This window comes from Ciona intestinalis, chromosome 2 (genome assembly GCF_000224145.3).
Source record: "Ciona intestinalis chromosome 2, KH, whole genome shotgun sequence".
NCBI classification, from domain to species: Eukaryota; Metazoa; Chordata; class Ascidiacea; order Phlebobranchia; family Cionidae; genus Ciona; species Ciona intestinalis.
The window spans coordinates 2,634,792-2,651,138 of NC_020167.2; the positions used below are offsets into that span (position 1 = coordinate 2,634,792).

Consider the following 16,347-nt stretch of genomic DNA (forward strand, 5'->3'; position numbering starts at 1 on the left):
AACTTTAAATTAAGTAAAAAAAACGAAGAAAACGACGTAAAACGCCGTCGATTCCATTGACTACAATAGTAAACGGGAACGACCCACGAAAGAGAGAGGTGTATCACCTCTCTCCTTTGCCGACATTGGAGATGCGCGTTCTATTCTTTTTTATTTCTGTGATGGACATCATAGAAGTTCTATGGTAACGTAATATCGTGTAAACACCAAAACAGGCGACCGAGTTTTCATCGTTACGCGCTGCTGCAGAACGCTACCTGGCAACACACATTGATCGCTTGTACGTAGTCGTACACACCACAGTTCTAAGTCTAGCGTAAAATGTCGCTGAAGTTGTATTCTTACTTTCGAAGTTCGTGTAGCTGGAGAGTTCGCATTTGTCTTGCACTAAAAAGCATTGATTACGAAACTATTCCAATTCACTTGGTAAAGGATGGCGGTCAGCAACACCAGGAATCTTACAAGTACGTACACAAGGGAAATAGCAAGCAATGTGTTTCTTAGACTACAGGGTTTTATCTCTGGTACCACTTATCAAAAAAATATCGCAGAAAGCTGAACCCCATGGCTCAAGTACCTGCATTGGTTGTGGATGATAAAGTGGTAATTACTCAGTCTGCTGCGATCATTGAGTTTTTGGAAGAGAAATATAAATCCAAAGATGCTCCACTACTGCCAGATGATATATATAAAAAGGCAAAAGTCAAAGAAATTTGCGAGGTATTTCACTACAAGGTTCTTGATGTTGCATACTGTTCTAGGCTTCTAGCATTACTTTAAATTTGTAACTATATAGTTTTTTTAAGTTATTATGTTCAGCCCCAGATAACACGAATCAGATTCTATTTGTAAAACTTTAGTTGCTGCATTTAAATACTCCTTCAGCTTCAGGTCACATTTACCCTAATTAAAATTAGCATATTTTACCAATATACAGATGATTGGTTCAGGTATCCAGCCTATTCAAAATCTTGCTGTGTTAAATAAAGTAGGTGAGACAAGAATGGATTGGGGCAAATATTGGATCGATGTTGGCTTTCAAGCACTGGAAAAAATGTTGCAAAACTGTGCTGGAAAATATTGTGTAGGTGACGACATTACAATGGCAGATGCCTTCCTTGTACCACAGGTATAAAAAAAGATATTTTTCTGTTGCACCTTAACAACTTAAGAATTGTAAAACCATTTCAGGTTGGAAATGCAATTAGATTCAAAGTTGACATGTCTCAATTTCCTATTATATCACGCATCAATGCCACACTGGAAGAGCATCCAGCATTTAAGGCAGCACATCCAAACAACCAAGTTGATTCTCCAGATAAAAATTAGCGTTTTCGGAGTGGCTTCCACTTATAAATAGCTGCAGAGCTTGCATCTTCTCGTTTTACCAAATCTCGATCTTTAACAGCTTTATCCTACAAAACATAAATTAAACAATTAATATAAATGAGGGTAAGAAATAGGTATACAGAAAGTTTTTTGAAATCCTGATTTCACTTACTGTGCTCAAAATTTTTTGAATTGTCAATTTGTCTACAACTGCCTGCAGTTCTTTTACTCTGGTTTTCCGTTGTTCAATTTCTCTTACAAGACGTTTACTTGCAGTTCCCTCCTATGCAAAATAACAACAGTTTAATCATGGAAGCCCACTCATTTATCAATGAAATCCTTACTGTGTTAGTTTTGGGTTTCTCCAATGGAATTTCTTCATTTGAATCAATAAATCGAATATGTTTGTTTGTTGTTCCATCAACAAAATGAATTCTGTTCTCTAATTTTTCAATTTTCTGAGAAAGCAATCGAATACACGAATCAACATTAAGTTGCCAAAATAATTATTTACAGGCAGCAGATTGTAGGTTTTCAATACTTAAGATTTGTTTCATACACCTCAGGCCTACTTACGAGCTACCATGTAAGTTACTTTGTGGATGTTTTTTGTATGGCTGATAAATTAGCAAACTGTTAATGACCACTGGTTTTGCCTCTACAGTGTCTTGCCGAAGGACACATTCACACATATGCCTACAACAATGGTACCAACGACAGGCCTTAAACCGGCCTATAAATTTAAAAATAAAGTATTTAACCATCAATAACAATTAGTCAATTACTATATCAATATCATATGCCAGTCAGACAAGGTTTGCACCAAATCTCCTTAATACACTGGTCACTGTTGTGGGTAATCCCCAATCCAAGTTTGTATAAAAGTGAAAATCTGATTGGCATGAGCAGCCATAGTCGTGTAAGCTAAGATATAAGTATCTAATATAGCCTTGAATCAAGTATAAACAAGTTCTTAACACATAAATGCTACTTTCACACCTTCTTTTCAATCTGCAGTTTCCACTTGACATAATTCAAATCTTGAGTCTCCATTAACATTTTCTGAGCAGGTGTAGCAGTTTGTTCTTCACGTATAAAATCTTTCACATGTTCCCCATCCTGTAATAATTTTAGAATGTTATTTAACTTATTTTGTATGAGAAACAACTTTTGTTATATACTATACACATTGAATGGTTAGAATTACAAGTACAAATAATTCATGTTAACAAAAAGGTGAAATGGTATTTAAACACATGGGACTATACAAAGAAGACGGAAAATTTTTTCCGCTAGAGGCGGTAATTATTTAAATTAAAAAATACGGAATAACGAACAAAACAGCACTACAAAGTGTTAATAAGTGTGAAACAAATTAATTAAATAATAAAAATACCTTTCTAAATACATAAAACACTAGTAAGAACATATTTCCCACATTAGGTCGGTTATATACGCTCTTTCGTTACGTTTAGTGTCGTCGAGTCTGTGGTGTAGCGGTTTGCGTGCGGTCGTAAACTCTCTTTGTTTCATTTTTACCGGGTTCGAGTCCCGCACAGTGGAATACTTTTTTTTATATTTTTTCAAGTTTTTTTTGTTTGGCGAGTTTGGGGTTAGGAGTTGGGGGCTAGGGGTTAGGGGTTAGTGTTAAGGGTTTATATCTTATGTGTATAAACCGTGAAACTAACTGCTCCCCATAAAATAGAGAAACGAATTTGTCATCGCCTCCTAGCGGAAAAAAATTTCCGTCTTCTCTGTATAGCTCCATGTTATTTAAACAGTCTAACATGTTTACCGTTAATTTTGTTTTGATCATTCCAAAGTAAAATTCATCTGGATTTTTTGATTGCGCAATTTTTCGCAACGCCTTGAGTTGTTTTTCTTTTTCTTTATAACTTCGTGCTCGCAATTTGTAATCTTTCTTCTTTTCCAACAGTCCAAGACCTTCTCTACCAGAAACCTGTTTTTGAGACGTTGGCTTGGTAGCAATTTCATTTTATATAATAAAATGGAACTAGTAAAGTATCCCCAGCTGAGTTACAGATTAGGCTTGTAAAAAGTGTTATGAAATAGTGGTGTATGTTATGCAGATAACGTTTGTGGAAGATTTTTCACCAGCACTAAAAATTACCCATATAAATATATATAAAACATAATATATAAAAACAGTTTTTATAACGTTTTACCTGTCCTCGCTCTCTGTGAGGCTTTTGGCGAGCTTTCTGGGCCTTTACAAACGACATTTTCCTAACCTAAATAAACGTTAATAAAGCTATTACGTTAGTGACTTCTTGATCCAAAAGAACGCGCTATTGGGCACGTAGTGACCATGTAAATCCTATTTATTTGTTTAGGTATCTATGTTTGGCCACTGTGTGTCCAAAATCGAGCAAAAGCGATGATTGTCGCAATTGGTTTAAAACTTTAAACCATGTATTATCTTACTCCATTTTGCTTAAACTATAAACAGTTATTGTTCTAGTATATAGCTGGCAAATATAAATTAAATAGACATGCAATTCTCTAATAAAAGCCAAACGAAACCGCCTGGTTTGCTGGGATAATACGTGAAAGAATTGGGAAAGTCGACAGTAACAGGAGGCACTGGAAGCACTGGTGTACTGCGGTATTTAAAGGGGTCCAAGGGTTTACAGACAAATGTAAAATCGCCTGGTATATCTGTTTTGTTTGGTGGAAAGTTGTAAATGGCTATATGGCTATAGCCAAATACCTAAACAAATAGGCTAGACGTCTTAACAATAGTCGCAAACCACCTTAACAAACGCTGTTTTCCCTAATTTTACGCTAAATTTACCATAAAGTTTTCCTGGAATAAAATAATAGGCTATACACTTTTACAATTATTACTTTAAAAAATATCTCCACGGTTTAATTTACAGCGAATCAGTTTGAGCAAAAGTCGTTACTTTTCGCGTCAAAGCCGTTCATTGCTAGCGATCATCGGCAGAGTATATAGATGTTTTATTATATTTATCACTATGGTGCAATTCCGGTGCAATCAAACTTTTACCTTGACTTTTTTGTAATATTGTTATTTAGTTGTTTTATAGCATGACTTCGTCAGACGTCAGTTTGAACATCCAGGACCTGAAGTTATTCTTCAAAACACATAATTTATGAATTTTGCTGTCATTTAACTACAACGCAGTGGTGAAACGGTATAGGTATGCAATATGAGATATTTCCTGAGGATGTTCTATTGCATTTCGGCCGGTTTAGTAATAAGCAAGACACAAGAAGCATATACAAAACAAAAGTAGATCATTAGAAATTATGAGAATATCTAAAAAGCTTCCTAAATTTGTGTTTATAGTTGGTTTGTTGCTGTTAATAATTTATTTTATATGGCGGTAAGTAAAAAGTTGATGCTTAGTGAATAAAGATTGTTTTTTATTTAAGTTGGCGTATATTACTAGATTAAAAGTTGTTAACGTTAAATTATTTCGCTGTTCTGTGTCGTATAGTATAGTAGGGTGGGAAAAGATGGAACACCTTTAGCAAATAATATCCAAATAACCTGATCGTGTTTTAAACAACTATAATAAAGGTCTGTGGAAGTCGTGGGGATACGGCTTTATAATTCTTTAATATTCTTTGTTTACTACCAAATCGGACGAGAAAATAGAATGAAAAGGTGTCCCATCTTCCCTCATCCTATACTTGTTATTTATATTTGATTATCTACATAGGTTACATACTTATTAAAGTTATACCTTATTTTGCGTCATCCTCACTGCAAATATTCTTGTTTTGTTTAAGGTACAAATCCTTACCTGCAGAAACAAAATCGTTGTGCCCATTGGTTATTACAACAAAATCCACCGAGCGGAAAATGCATTTAAGGACTTTAAATATGCGGCCGGAAGTCTTGCATGTTGAAACAACGTCGGAAACTACTAATTTGTCCTCTACTCATACACCAATATGCAAGAAAAATTTCCTCTACCTAACCGAGCCGACTAAGCACAAACTGAACTCTACTTATGACAAAGAGAAAAACTGCATGGCACTGAAAGGTAAACCTTACTGATAGCCTGTTGGATAAAGATTGAGTCGGTTATAAATGGCCATTACGCCTGTTGTATTTTTACGTGCATATAATTTTCTAATGATATTCTATACTTATACAGTTTCGTACATTTTACAGAAAGTACTTCCATTTCGCTTGTAAACTTCGTTGTATCATCGGCACCAAACTTCCGCGCAAGACAAATAATCAGAGAAACATCGGGTTCGGTTTCATTTGTGAACGGTCTTTCCATAAAACATGTATTCGTTGTCGGAAAATCAACGGAAGAGAATACGAATATGAAGATAATAAAAGAGTCCGAGGAGCACGAAGATGTGTTGTTCTATGACTACCCGGATACGTACCTGTATGTATCAATAAGGCAGTGTTATTTTTTGTTGGTACAAATTTAAAACGTACAACTCAAATAACTTATATGTATATAGGAATTTGGTATACAAGACACTTGCTCTTCTACAGTGGGCCAATGAGAATCTATCAACGCAAGTTATTATTAGCAAGACTGACGATGATGTAGCGGTTGATTTCTTAGAGTTATCGAAAAATCTCAAAGACATTTTGGACGAGTTATTGGCGTGTGAGAACGAAAGAGAGAAGAATGTGTTTGAACATTTTCCTATGATATGTGGTCTAGATTATCGCGTTCGGGATGTACCGATGCGCAGAAAAAGCCATAAAAACTACATCCCAATTGAGGAATATGCGCCAAGCACATACCCTACGTTTTGCAACGGTCCAATGTACGTTATACCAATGGCTATAGCTAAAGACGTATACAAATTAACCTGCGTCCATGAAATGTTGAGAACTGAGGACGTTTGGTTTACTGGGATAGTAAGAGACCGACTTGGCAAAGGCGATAGAAACATTATGAGACGCAAATATCCTTTCGCACAACATTATCAAACATCTGAAACCACTTTAGAACACAGAGAACACAATATGCGCAGGGTACACATCTCAATGGTTGAAAAAATAGTATATTCCAAAATACACTGGTGTAATTGCTGATATTGTTGACAGGTTAATTGAATTTAGACAAAACGGTAATTATTCGGTGTTAAATGTTATTAATTATATAAATATATAGTAGGGTGGGGGAAAACGGAACACTTTTTACCTCTATTTTCCCGCCCCGTTTAGTAGTAAACAAAGAACTTTCAAGAAATTATAAAACTATATGCCCACGACTCCCATTGACCGTTAGTAATTGTTAAAAAACGTTCAGGATATTTAGATATTTTGTGCTAAAGGTGTCCCATCTTCACCCACCCTGCTATATGTTATTTAGCCAAAAACAATGTTTTTTTAGTTTTTGAACATGTGCACTGGTTTGATTTTAGTTAAGTGACAAAAGACATATATAGTAAGGTGGGGAAGATGGGACACCTTTAGCACGTAATAATCAAATGTTTAGATCGTGTTTTAAACAATTAACAACGGTATAATAGGAGTAGGGATGATACAGTTCTATGATTATTTGAATTTTCTTTGTTTGCTACCAAATGTGACAAGGAAATGGAATAAAAAGGTGTCCCATCTTCTCCCACCCTTACTATATAGTATAGTAAGGTGAGGAAAGACGGAACATCTTTAGCACGTATTATTCCAACGTCCTGATCGTCTTTAAACATTTTACAATGGACTGCGGAAGTGGTGAAGATACGGTTTTATAGTTCTTTAAATGTTCTTTGTTTACTTCCAAATGGGACACTTCCAAAAACAACGAAACACTTTTTGACGAAAATCGATCTGTATGGCTATTACGTACCCAAACTTTAACTATGTACCAAGTATTAGGTTGCTGATTACTCATTGATTTTACTGGGCAGAAAAAGTAAAACGCCAATCTTTCAAATGCAGCCAATTTAGAGTAAAAGGATGGCGACAGGAAATACACTACTCATCACTGGGTAGGCTATAGTAAAACCGGCAACTAATACCATGGAGGCTATGATTGGCAAATTTCAGAGAAATCATTTTTATGTGCTTCGATGCTGATATGCTTTGCTGCCACCTGTTGAAATGCTTTTAAAGGGCTTACTCTATGTTTCCACCAAGCGACTTATGTCTTACTTCTTGGTATATACTTTAAAATTGACCAGATACACGCCCACAGCGTTTGTATTTTCGGAAACTCATGCAATGCGATTAAAAATGTTTTATAGTTTAAATGCTAGCTTATTTTTCGGTAAGCGAAGTGGCACCACATATAGAAATATCTGTGTTTATGAGCACCTGAAGTAACCGGAGCCGTAGGTGTTTCTACGACTCTGGAAGAGTGGAAGTAACCAGTGATAATACCATAGATACCTGTTTTACTTTCTATGTTTATGAAAAAGAATAAACTTTTTCAGTATTTTTTCAATATTATAAATTGTGCTGCAATAAATACAAGCAATAATGGTTTGTTTATGCCGTAACTTTTGGTGTCGTGTGGTTATGAATCAAGTACTGCGTGTACAGAAATGGAAACACTGGTTATTTCCCGCAAGTTCGTCATACATGAATGATTCCTCGGGAAAAGCTGTTGGGCTGGGCGTCGTGTTTGTCTGGTTGCTAGTTCATTAAAAGTTCATTTACTAAAGTTTGACAATCGCTACTTACACGACTTTAAAAGATTAAGCTAGGTTGTATTTGCCCGGTATACCTTTTAAAGTTTAAGTATGTTATTCTGTCGCTACAAACACTTGAAATTACTCATATTTTTTGGGGGTATTTTATTCTTTCAGCACTGTTATGTACAAACGAAAGTTCAGATAAGCTCATAAGCTTACCGACATGGACACTGTATGTGATGTCGCTTCAGGTTCAGGTTGCAGCGAAAAGTTAAGAAAAGCACAAACTCACCCTCACGCAAGCTTACAATTTTTTCCCGGGTCTCTCTCATCATCCAGAAGAACCAGCACAGGTTAACACCCCGCTTCTGTTTTTGTAAACTTAAATTTAGTTTTCGTACTATAACTATTGATCTATTATATATACCAGGTTCTTTAATTCAACGAAAAAGAGCGAACACAAGTAATTCACATGAATATACTCCCATGTGCTCGAGGGATCATGGAAGGTCCTCTCATTCCAGAAAGACACCAATCACGGTATTTATTTTGCATTTGGTTTACCTATCAAAAACACGTTATCTCCCTCTTTTATAATAATTTATCGATTATAGCGTAACTTTTTACAGATAAAAGTAAATTTTAAATTATATTTAATCATTCTATTTTTTTTTCATTAAATATGTTAAGCTTTTCGAAATAAATTAGCAAATATTAAGTTAAAATTTGAACTTCCAGGGTGGTAGTTGGGATGACAACAGTGTTGGTCACGGTTCAGTCGCAGCTCGAATGCGACGAGAAAGAAATCGAGCGATTATCCGAAGAACACAAACCACTTCAACATACAAAACTAACTCTATAGACACACATGGTCAGTAAACTATTATTATAAAATTTAACGATACTCACACATTTCAGTAACAAAGCATCGAACACATAATTTGCATTCTCTTTGTACTTCGTATTTTTAATTGTTTTTTCTTTAAACAAACCATATTTTCTCATTTTCTCATACTCATACTGTCATATGACTAATGTTAACATATATAAATATATAAATATATATATATATATATAATTGTTTTTTTTCAGCACGCATCACCAGCACCTTAAATCTCATAAACACAACAGCGTTGTCTCCATGGCAACCTCATGAAGAGGATAAACTACCATGGGATGATGTTGATGATTATGTGAATAGTCACTATGGCAACAGAACTGCCGCATCAAAAAGATCAGCGGGAAGTTTGTGCAACATCAACAAATACAACAACGTTTTACCAGGTTGGATTATTGTTGTTCAGTGTTTCATAGTCGAGTGCTTATAAATACTTCACCATTGAGCTATGCTTTTTTGTAGACATTACATGGAGAAGAGGTACTTAAATGTGTGGTGTCCTTGTTATTGTTATATTTACATGTTTGTCTCGGAATGTTTAATTTTATTGTGTTTAAGCCCAATATATAGTTTTAAGTATTGTAATATTAAAATATTGTATTTTGTTCATTGCCAAACTTCTCCAGGTTTTCTTAAATAGATGTTGTGTGTAATGTCTGGCTTTCAAATAATGAAATTCCAATATTTTCAATCAATATTAAATATGTAGGTAATCAATAATACTGCTTCATCTAAATTAGTTCAATTTTGATAATACAGCTTTATGCTTCCCACTGTAATAAAATAACAACTGTTTAGTTTTTACAAATAATGACATGAAATATTATACACAGAATCTGTAAGTCCATGGGATTCAAGGTCGATCCCCGATCGCTACACTCGCTTACACCATCATCATCGCTACTCATTCACATCAGGTGCATTTTCTTCTCTTTACCGTTTTTTTATTATTTTATGATACAATGTCTATTTATTTTGTTTTATTCAAGGTGAAAGAAATTAGAAAGTATTTTAAGGTAAAAATAAAAAAATGTTGTCATGTTAATAAATGTACCCTTTTCATATCTACCCTTGCGCGGCGAGCAAGGCAGTCGTTTAAACCCGGCTGTTCTGTTTCACACACTTTGTGCTCACTTAATAGTTACCATGTATGAAACTTAGTGTGTCATGTTTGTGTGTATGTTACTTAGTGTGTCATATTTGCAGCAAACCATCATTCTAGTCCAACATCTGGTTGTGCGTCAATTGCAAGTTCCGACCTCGACTCAGCAGATCTTGCTTTCTTCAGTATGACTGATGACTCATCATTTTTTGATGGTGACTCGTTATTTTCCGACTCATATGGTGCAATAGACGGTGACTCGGGGTTTTCAACCAATATTTTCAGCCTTCTTGAAGAAGGAAGCATAAGCTGCAGGTAAGAGTTAAAGTTTACAAAGAAGCAATGGCCTCTTACTAAAGTTTTCAATTTTTATTTTTAAATTTTGATGTGAAACATTCACTAAAAACCGTTAGAAAGTATGTTAGATGTATTCTAATTAATTGTGGGCATATATTTACCAATTAAAACTTCTTCCACATGTTTATAATACTGTTTTATGGCTTATATATAGTTTATTAAACCACTGTTTACTTATAACTGGTGAGACTGGTGTTGTAATCAATCAAACATTCAAATTGATTCAATATTAGTTTTTTTAAATAGTTTCCTAATAACATTTGTTGTCTGTGATTCCATAGCTTGCTAAGTGTAAACAAAGTATCCAAACCTTTTTTAATTTAATTCCATCGAGTCTTCTAGCTATACCCCATTGATCCATTAATGAAACTTATAAATATTTCAGGACCCCTTTCCCAAATGGAGATTGGCCAGACTCTATCAGCGAACTCGACTTTGACTGCAGCGAGCCACAAAATGACATCTCGAACTGTGACGCTCATTCCGATATCGGACCAAGCTGTTCCACTGCCTCTACTGAGAGGAACAGGTAAACAAAGTTGAATTTTCATTTTCTCCCGCCATGTGCTCATTAATAATAAATCTGCTTTCCAAGTTTTCCTAATGTAAATTAGTAGACCTATTTGCCGAACACCAAAAGCTCATTAACCCTGCTAATGTACTGTGGCTACTTTATTATGGCATGATTACATTTCTGTTTTTACAAAAGATCTCATTTTAATTCTGCTTTTGATAAAACCAAATTGGTTTACAATACATAACACAGTATGGCCAATCAGGGATTGTAGTAACATTGATTGCGTGTGATTAAATAACCATAGCTTTGTTTCTATAAATTAACGGAAATAAGAGCACATAATTCATGATATGTCGGGTGATTCTATGTCTTATGTTGTCATCTCATTGTTGTTGTTATTATAGTGGTAAAATAGGAATATTATAATAATAAATAATTTGTTGATAATTTTTTATGTTTTTTAAGTTTTTTCTTGTGTACTAATGTGTTCCTATAGAGCAGTGGTTATTATACTGCATATGTTTGCACAATTTCACGTTCATTGTTATCCTTCAAGACTATAATGCCTGCCATTGCCCCACCTTTATTTATCTTCAAACAGCATATTAATCAAACATACTGTTAAGCCACTCCTTTAGTTACAATGTATAAATTTGTTTCTATATGTTACATTTAATTGTTCTCAAATACTTTAATCAGATTAAAGAAACGTCAAATCCGTGGAGCCACAGAATCCAAGGTATTGATTCTATTGATTGTTTTATATTGAAAACAAACAAGTTAGATGCCTAATTACCCTGTTAATGTTGTACATGACAGCTGGTGTATGGTGAAGTGTAGTTTATATGGTTTTATATTTCATCTGCACTGGGCTTATTTATTAGAGATATCTATAAAAAGCAAGAAACAGAAAGGGACTTTTGCAACAATATTTTAAAGTAGACAAACAGCTTTATTATGCTTTGCGCAACCATAATTAAAAGCAGATATTATCATATGAATAAAAGCCCTGTGGCAATATGACCATTATGTTCCATTGAACCCTCTATGTCTTGCTTGAATGATTTATCGAACAAAATCTTTAAAGGACGATTTCTATTATGAATAATTAATTAAGGTAATATGCATTGAGATTGTACTTTTGCGCCACGGTCCTGTGCCAACATAATGGAAAGAAGAACCATTTGTTTGCAGTTTCTAGGGATGCACATTACAGAATTACTTCATTATGCATTCATAAACAAAGAGCTGGGCTGTATTCTGTATATGTATCAGCTCTTTAAATAAAATCATAATTTTTTCTGTTTTATTTTAATGAACCCCCACTTTCGATTTTCTGAATTAAATTTTTTTCATTTTTTTTACAACTTCCTTCATTTTTGACTTAGTCACTGTTTGTTGAAGCTTAAATGTTTATGCAATTAAACAGAACCCCGAAGAATCAAGTAGTGGCAGCTTTGACTTGGACTTCCAACAAAGCATAAGAGATGAAACTGACTCGGTGTCTGGTGATGACGCATCGTCTGTATTGGAAGCCAATCTCCCGGACTTATCGGACGTCCTTGATGGAACTGAGCTCCCGGATCTGGACCTCGAAGTTGGAGCCGACAAGCTTGACCTTGTGACAATGATCTTCGGAAACGAGAATGAAAGTTTTTTCACGGAAGATCAACTGGGAGCAGGAACGCTCCTCCCAGAGGAGGATGCAACTATAGACAATGCATCCGCAGAGATGCAAGTTGAGTATGCGGAGAGTGATGATACCACAGTGATACGCGATGATGTGGCCGATACAGAAAACTTGCTTGATTTTGACAATTCTCCCGAGGAGCAATGTACCTCCACACCCAACACTGAGGATGATACCTTAGTAATGAAAACAGATCTTAAAGATTGGAATCTGATGTCAAAGGAAGAGAGAGCTCGATTCATTGAGGAGCTTAGTGGGAGAATAACCAAGACCATGGGTTTACAGGTTTGTTTATTTAGAACAAATCTGGTGTGTAAAAATATATTTTTATATTTCACTGTACCGTATTCAAAGTTAATTTTTTAAAAAGTTTTTAACAGGTGATCTCTTATTAAAAAACTAAACTTGTCCCTGAGAGCCAAATACTTTGCCCAAGCCTGACACTTACATTTTGTTTAAATTCATAGAGTGTGTTAATGTGATTTATAAAAATGAAAGTTTGTATATATATGTATAATGTATATATCAGATAAAATAGAGGAAGTATTAGAATAAATTATAAAGGTTATGTTACACTCAATTCAAAGTAGACTGAATGCTTTCATTTTTCACAGGAGCAGCTGGATATTATCAGAATAATCGGCGTTCCCCATAAAAATAACATTCCCTTCCGAATGTCAGTGGATGATATCGACAACCACAAGCTATCGAAGGTACTTGGTTATCTCAACACGCACAGAAACGAGTCTCCAACTAAAGCCGCCGACCAGGAGGTGGCAGTAGAGAGCAATCTTAGAAGAAGTAACAGCGACGGAAATATACCGGCTGCAGTTTCGCAAACTCAAAAGGAACACCGGGTATGTTTATGTGGGGGTGTTGTTTATTTTTTTTATTGCCTCTTCATTATACTAATAAGTAATAAGTGCGGCTAAAGTTATTTTATTTGTATTTTTTAGTTTTGCTACTTAATTGTTAGTTATGTGCGGATAAAACTATACTAAGTATTTTTGGTTTATTTGAAATATTGTCTCGTGCAGTTCTTAGAAAACATAGCTTTGTGTGTGTTGCTAGTTACATAATCATTAAATAATGGTTTGGCATCACATGACTTTCTGTTTAACCCTCAGCGTTAAAGGTTACTAAGCAAACATACAGAGCAAATATGATCTATGCCAAGTTTGCTTTTATGTAATCCTATAAGGCTGTAATAATAAAAACTTTAAAAAAAATAACTTTTTTTTAATTTAAATCTCTTGTATTCTAGTATTAGTATTGCTATATTTTTTGTATCTATTTATAGAAAAATTTACCAATAATTAAACTCTTAGTGCTTATACAAGTAAAAATTTTGCGAGATTAACATGACAAAGTCTGCCACATTGCGGATAAAAGAAATGTTGGTTATATTTTACGTCAGAAGATCAGTTGCTGGAAAATATATCATGCTTAGTAGCAACATCAGCAGAAAAGTAATTATTCTGACATCAAAACATTTGTAGAGACGACAACGACAAGCTCGTAGGTTTGCCAAGTGGTTAAAACAGCGTCAGAAGAAGGAAAACCGTCAGCATTTGAAAGAACAAAAGAGTGGACTTTTTATAAAAGAGAAAAAACTCAAGATTCAAGTTGAGACAGAGGAAGATATTGAAGTTGAAATTTAACGCTGTCTGATTTGGAAAGATTCGTTGCTATAACAACTACATGGATGACATTCCATGGTTGTTTGTCGATTAATATTCGTTTGTTGCTCATTGTATTTTTTTTGTTCTTGTTTTACTTTTTCTGTATTGATATTACAAAGGATTTAAAAATTTGTAAGCCTAATACAAGTTGCATTTTTTACATTGTACAACTTTCAAATTACCCAGTATCTGTGAAATTTATGTTTTAATGCCCATGGTTAAACCTGGGTAACTACATAAGAATTTCTTGATAAGTTGAGGTGCTTAGTGTTCATTGTGGCTTTGCATGGATTCGTGATATATCCTAAGTTTTCTTACACATCTAAGTTTCCTATTCGCACGGCATCGAATTTGAATTACCAATTCCTGAATTCTTAACAAATTAGTGGCATATGTTTTTATTTTCGTTGCTTATTCATTTGTAATGCTACTGTTTTTCAGACCTAATTTCGAACCGCTTTTGTTAGAGAGTATTTTTTTCATGAAGCCTTGCTCGTATGTGCTTATAGGTCTAGTCGGCAGTCGCTGTAGTTTTCATCCTGAACTCATATCCATACCCAGTACATAACCAAGACCGGCATAAATTGGTAAAACATACGCCATTGTGAAAACCTTATACCACTGTTTCATTAAATGCACTTGCTTGGAAAAACGCTGCTCGTTTTGGGGTAATAAAATCAGTGTTGTTTAAATTGTGTTATGTTTTCTAGTGTTAGATCATAGTTAGACTATTAATGGTTTATTTGTGGGTTGGACATTTATGTAGGAGTCGATAGCACTTATATCAAGTGTATACTAAACCAAATTTGTGGCAAAAATAAACTTTATTATAAGTTATTATATTTTTCTGTTTTTTAAAGTGTTAATTCGTATATTAACGACATTGATTTGTATTTTTGTTGGGTTGGTTTGATGGCGGACATGAGTCGATAGTTTAAAACCCTGGTTTAATGTTACTCGATAATTTTTGAGTTAAACCAGCAGTTATAAAAAAAGCACAGATGAAAGTCGTCAGATATGTTAGCTCTTGATTGTTTGAGCAAACATTTTGATTGATTCGATTGAGGTATAAAGGACGACTGACCCAATGCAAATACTTTCGATCTCTATTTAAGTACGACTTAAAAAAAACTTCTATTGACTTGAAATCGCGGGTTTACTTTCTCGGTGCACGATTAAACAAAATAAAGAATGAATTTTTCGAGTATGGGGCCAACAATCAACAGTGTAATGCCAATTGCAGCGGGGATTAACGTTGGTGTTAACCGTAGCGTTCAAGGCCTTTAGTACTTATTTGTAAGCAAAGATTTACCGATTCTTTTTTCGGATTAATTATTCGTATAGTGGTGATGCCGCGAAGAGATTGGAAACTCTAAAAAGAAGTAACTTGATGAAAATGTTACGTTTTACGAAGAAGAGTATCGGCAAACAACAACCACAAGGATTCCAAAGCAACAAACAAGGATTTATTTTCACTCATACCATAATTCTCATTTGCTTGTCATTTGCAAAGAGCGCAGAAGCAAGGAACACCACAACTGCAACGAATAGACAGCTTTACTTAACCAATTTCACGACCCAAGGACTGCCAAATGTAAGCGAATTATTTCCGAACATCGAGAATGAAACAAACGGATCAAACATTGCTTATAAAGTGGGGCTGTCTATACTACTTGGGAGCATATGCACTGTGACAGTTCTTGGAAACTTAATAGTCATTTTTACTGCGATCCTATTCAGGCAGCTCCGAACTATCCCGAATATGTTTATTATAAGCCTTGCTTCTGCGGATTTGTTAATGGGCACGATAGTACTACCAATGTGGAGTCATTATGTTATTGGAGACTTTAAATGGAGTTTAGGCTTCTTTTGGTGCGACGTTTGGACCTCTATTGACGTGCTGAGTGTAACTGCAAGCATCGGAACTCTGTGTGCAATATCCCTCGACCGTTTCGTAGCTATCACGATGCCATTTAAATACGCAACAAAAATGACTCGTCCTAGAGCAAGATTCATCATCGGTAAGAGGAAGTTTACTATTGCAGTATTGCCACATAGCATTTAAAGCGTGTGATCCTAAAACACCTTTATTACCGAGTAGATAACCATATACAGATGANCTAGAACGCTTTATCTTTAATAGGAATCATTAGAAACTTTTGT

General features: G+C 34.8%; 5 protein-coding genes across 6 annotated transcripts in view; 4 read left to right on the forward strand and 1 right to left on the reverse strand.

The window, feature by feature from the left end:
- The first annotated feature begins 162 nt into the window (after positions 1 to 162).
- On the forward strand, positions 163 to 1,758 carry LOC100181506 (maleylacetoacetate isomerase-like). Of its 2 annotated transcripts, XR_003397556.1 has the most exons (5): positions 163 to 464; positions 552 to 720; positions 938 to 1,129; positions 1,192 to 1,414; positions 1,501 to 1,758. XR_003397556.1 is itself a non-coding variant. In XM_026840582.1 (4 exons), the coding sequence occupies exons 1-4, from the start codon at positions 322 to 324 to the stop codon at positions 1,327 to 1,329; spliced, it is 642 nt and encodes a 213-aa protein (XP_026696383.1). In that variant the 5' UTR covers positions 163 to 321; the 3' UTR covers positions 1,330 to 1,697. The 2 variants fall into 2 exon arrangements, 1 of the variants encoding a protein (XP_026696383.1); XM_026840582.1 differs by having other exon boundaries at positions 1,192 to 1,697.
- LOC100182210 (probable U3 small nucleolar RNA-associated protein 11) lies at positions 713 to 3,661 on the reverse strand. Its single transcript, XM_026840581.1, has 6 exons — positions 3,516 to 3,661; positions 3,125 to 3,289; positions 2,329 to 2,448; positions 1,674 to 1,787; positions 1,502 to 1,612; positions 713 to 1,415 (listed from the first exon to the last, which is right to left on the reverse strand). The coding sequence occupies exons 1-6, from the start codon at positions 3,570 to 3,572 to the stop codon at positions 1,326 to 1,328; spliced, it is 657 nt and encodes a 218-aa protein (XP_026696382.1). The 5' UTR covers positions 3,573 to 3,661; the 3' UTR covers positions 713 to 1,325.
- A 101-nt stretch (positions 3,662 to 3,762) lies between these two features.
- On the forward strand, positions 3,763 to 6,391 carry LOC100179872 (beta-1,3-galactosyltransferase 1-like). Its single transcript, XM_002121847.2, has 4 exons — positions 3,763 to 4,700; positions 5,110 to 5,366; positions 5,498 to 5,726; positions 5,806 to 6,391. Exons 1-4 carry the CDS (start codon positions 4,624 to 4,626, stop codon positions 6,389 to 6,391), a joined length of 1,149 nt encoding a protein of 382 aa, XP_002121883.2. The 5' UTR covers positions 3,763 to 4,623.
- Positions 6,392 to 7,868: 1,477 nt separating this feature from the next.
- On the forward strand, positions 7,869 to 14,876 carry LOC100179174 (serine-rich adhesin for platelets). The gene is made up of 12 exons (XM_002122876.5): positions 7,869 to 8,044; positions 8,113 to 8,291; positions 8,369 to 8,478; positions 8,677 to 8,809; positions 9,031 to 9,222; positions 9,670 to 9,753; positions 10,043 to 10,253; positions 10,681 to 10,824; positions 11,512 to 11,551; positions 12,242 to 12,787; positions 13,117 to 13,359; positions 14,002 to 14,876. The coding sequence occupies exons 2-12, from the start codon at positions 8,162 to 8,164 to the stop codon at positions 14,161 to 14,163; spliced, it is 1,995 nt and encodes a 664-aa protein (XP_002122912.1). The 5' UTR covers positions 7,869 to 8,044; positions 8,113 to 8,161; the 3' UTR covers positions 14,164 to 14,876.
- Positions 14,877 to 14,990: 114 nt separating this feature from the next.
- LOC100177523 (beta-2 adrenergic receptor) overlaps positions 14,991 to 16,347 on the forward strand; it is a 3,620-nt gene continuing 2,263 nt past the window's right edge. The window contains exon 1 of the mRNA XM_026840754.1: positions 14,991 to 16,205. Coding sequence (XP_026696555.1) covers positions 15,575 to 16,205 — 631 coding nt within the window. The 5' untranslated portion in view covers positions 14,991 to 15,574. The remainder of the gene's footprint in view (positions 16,206 to 16,347) is intronic.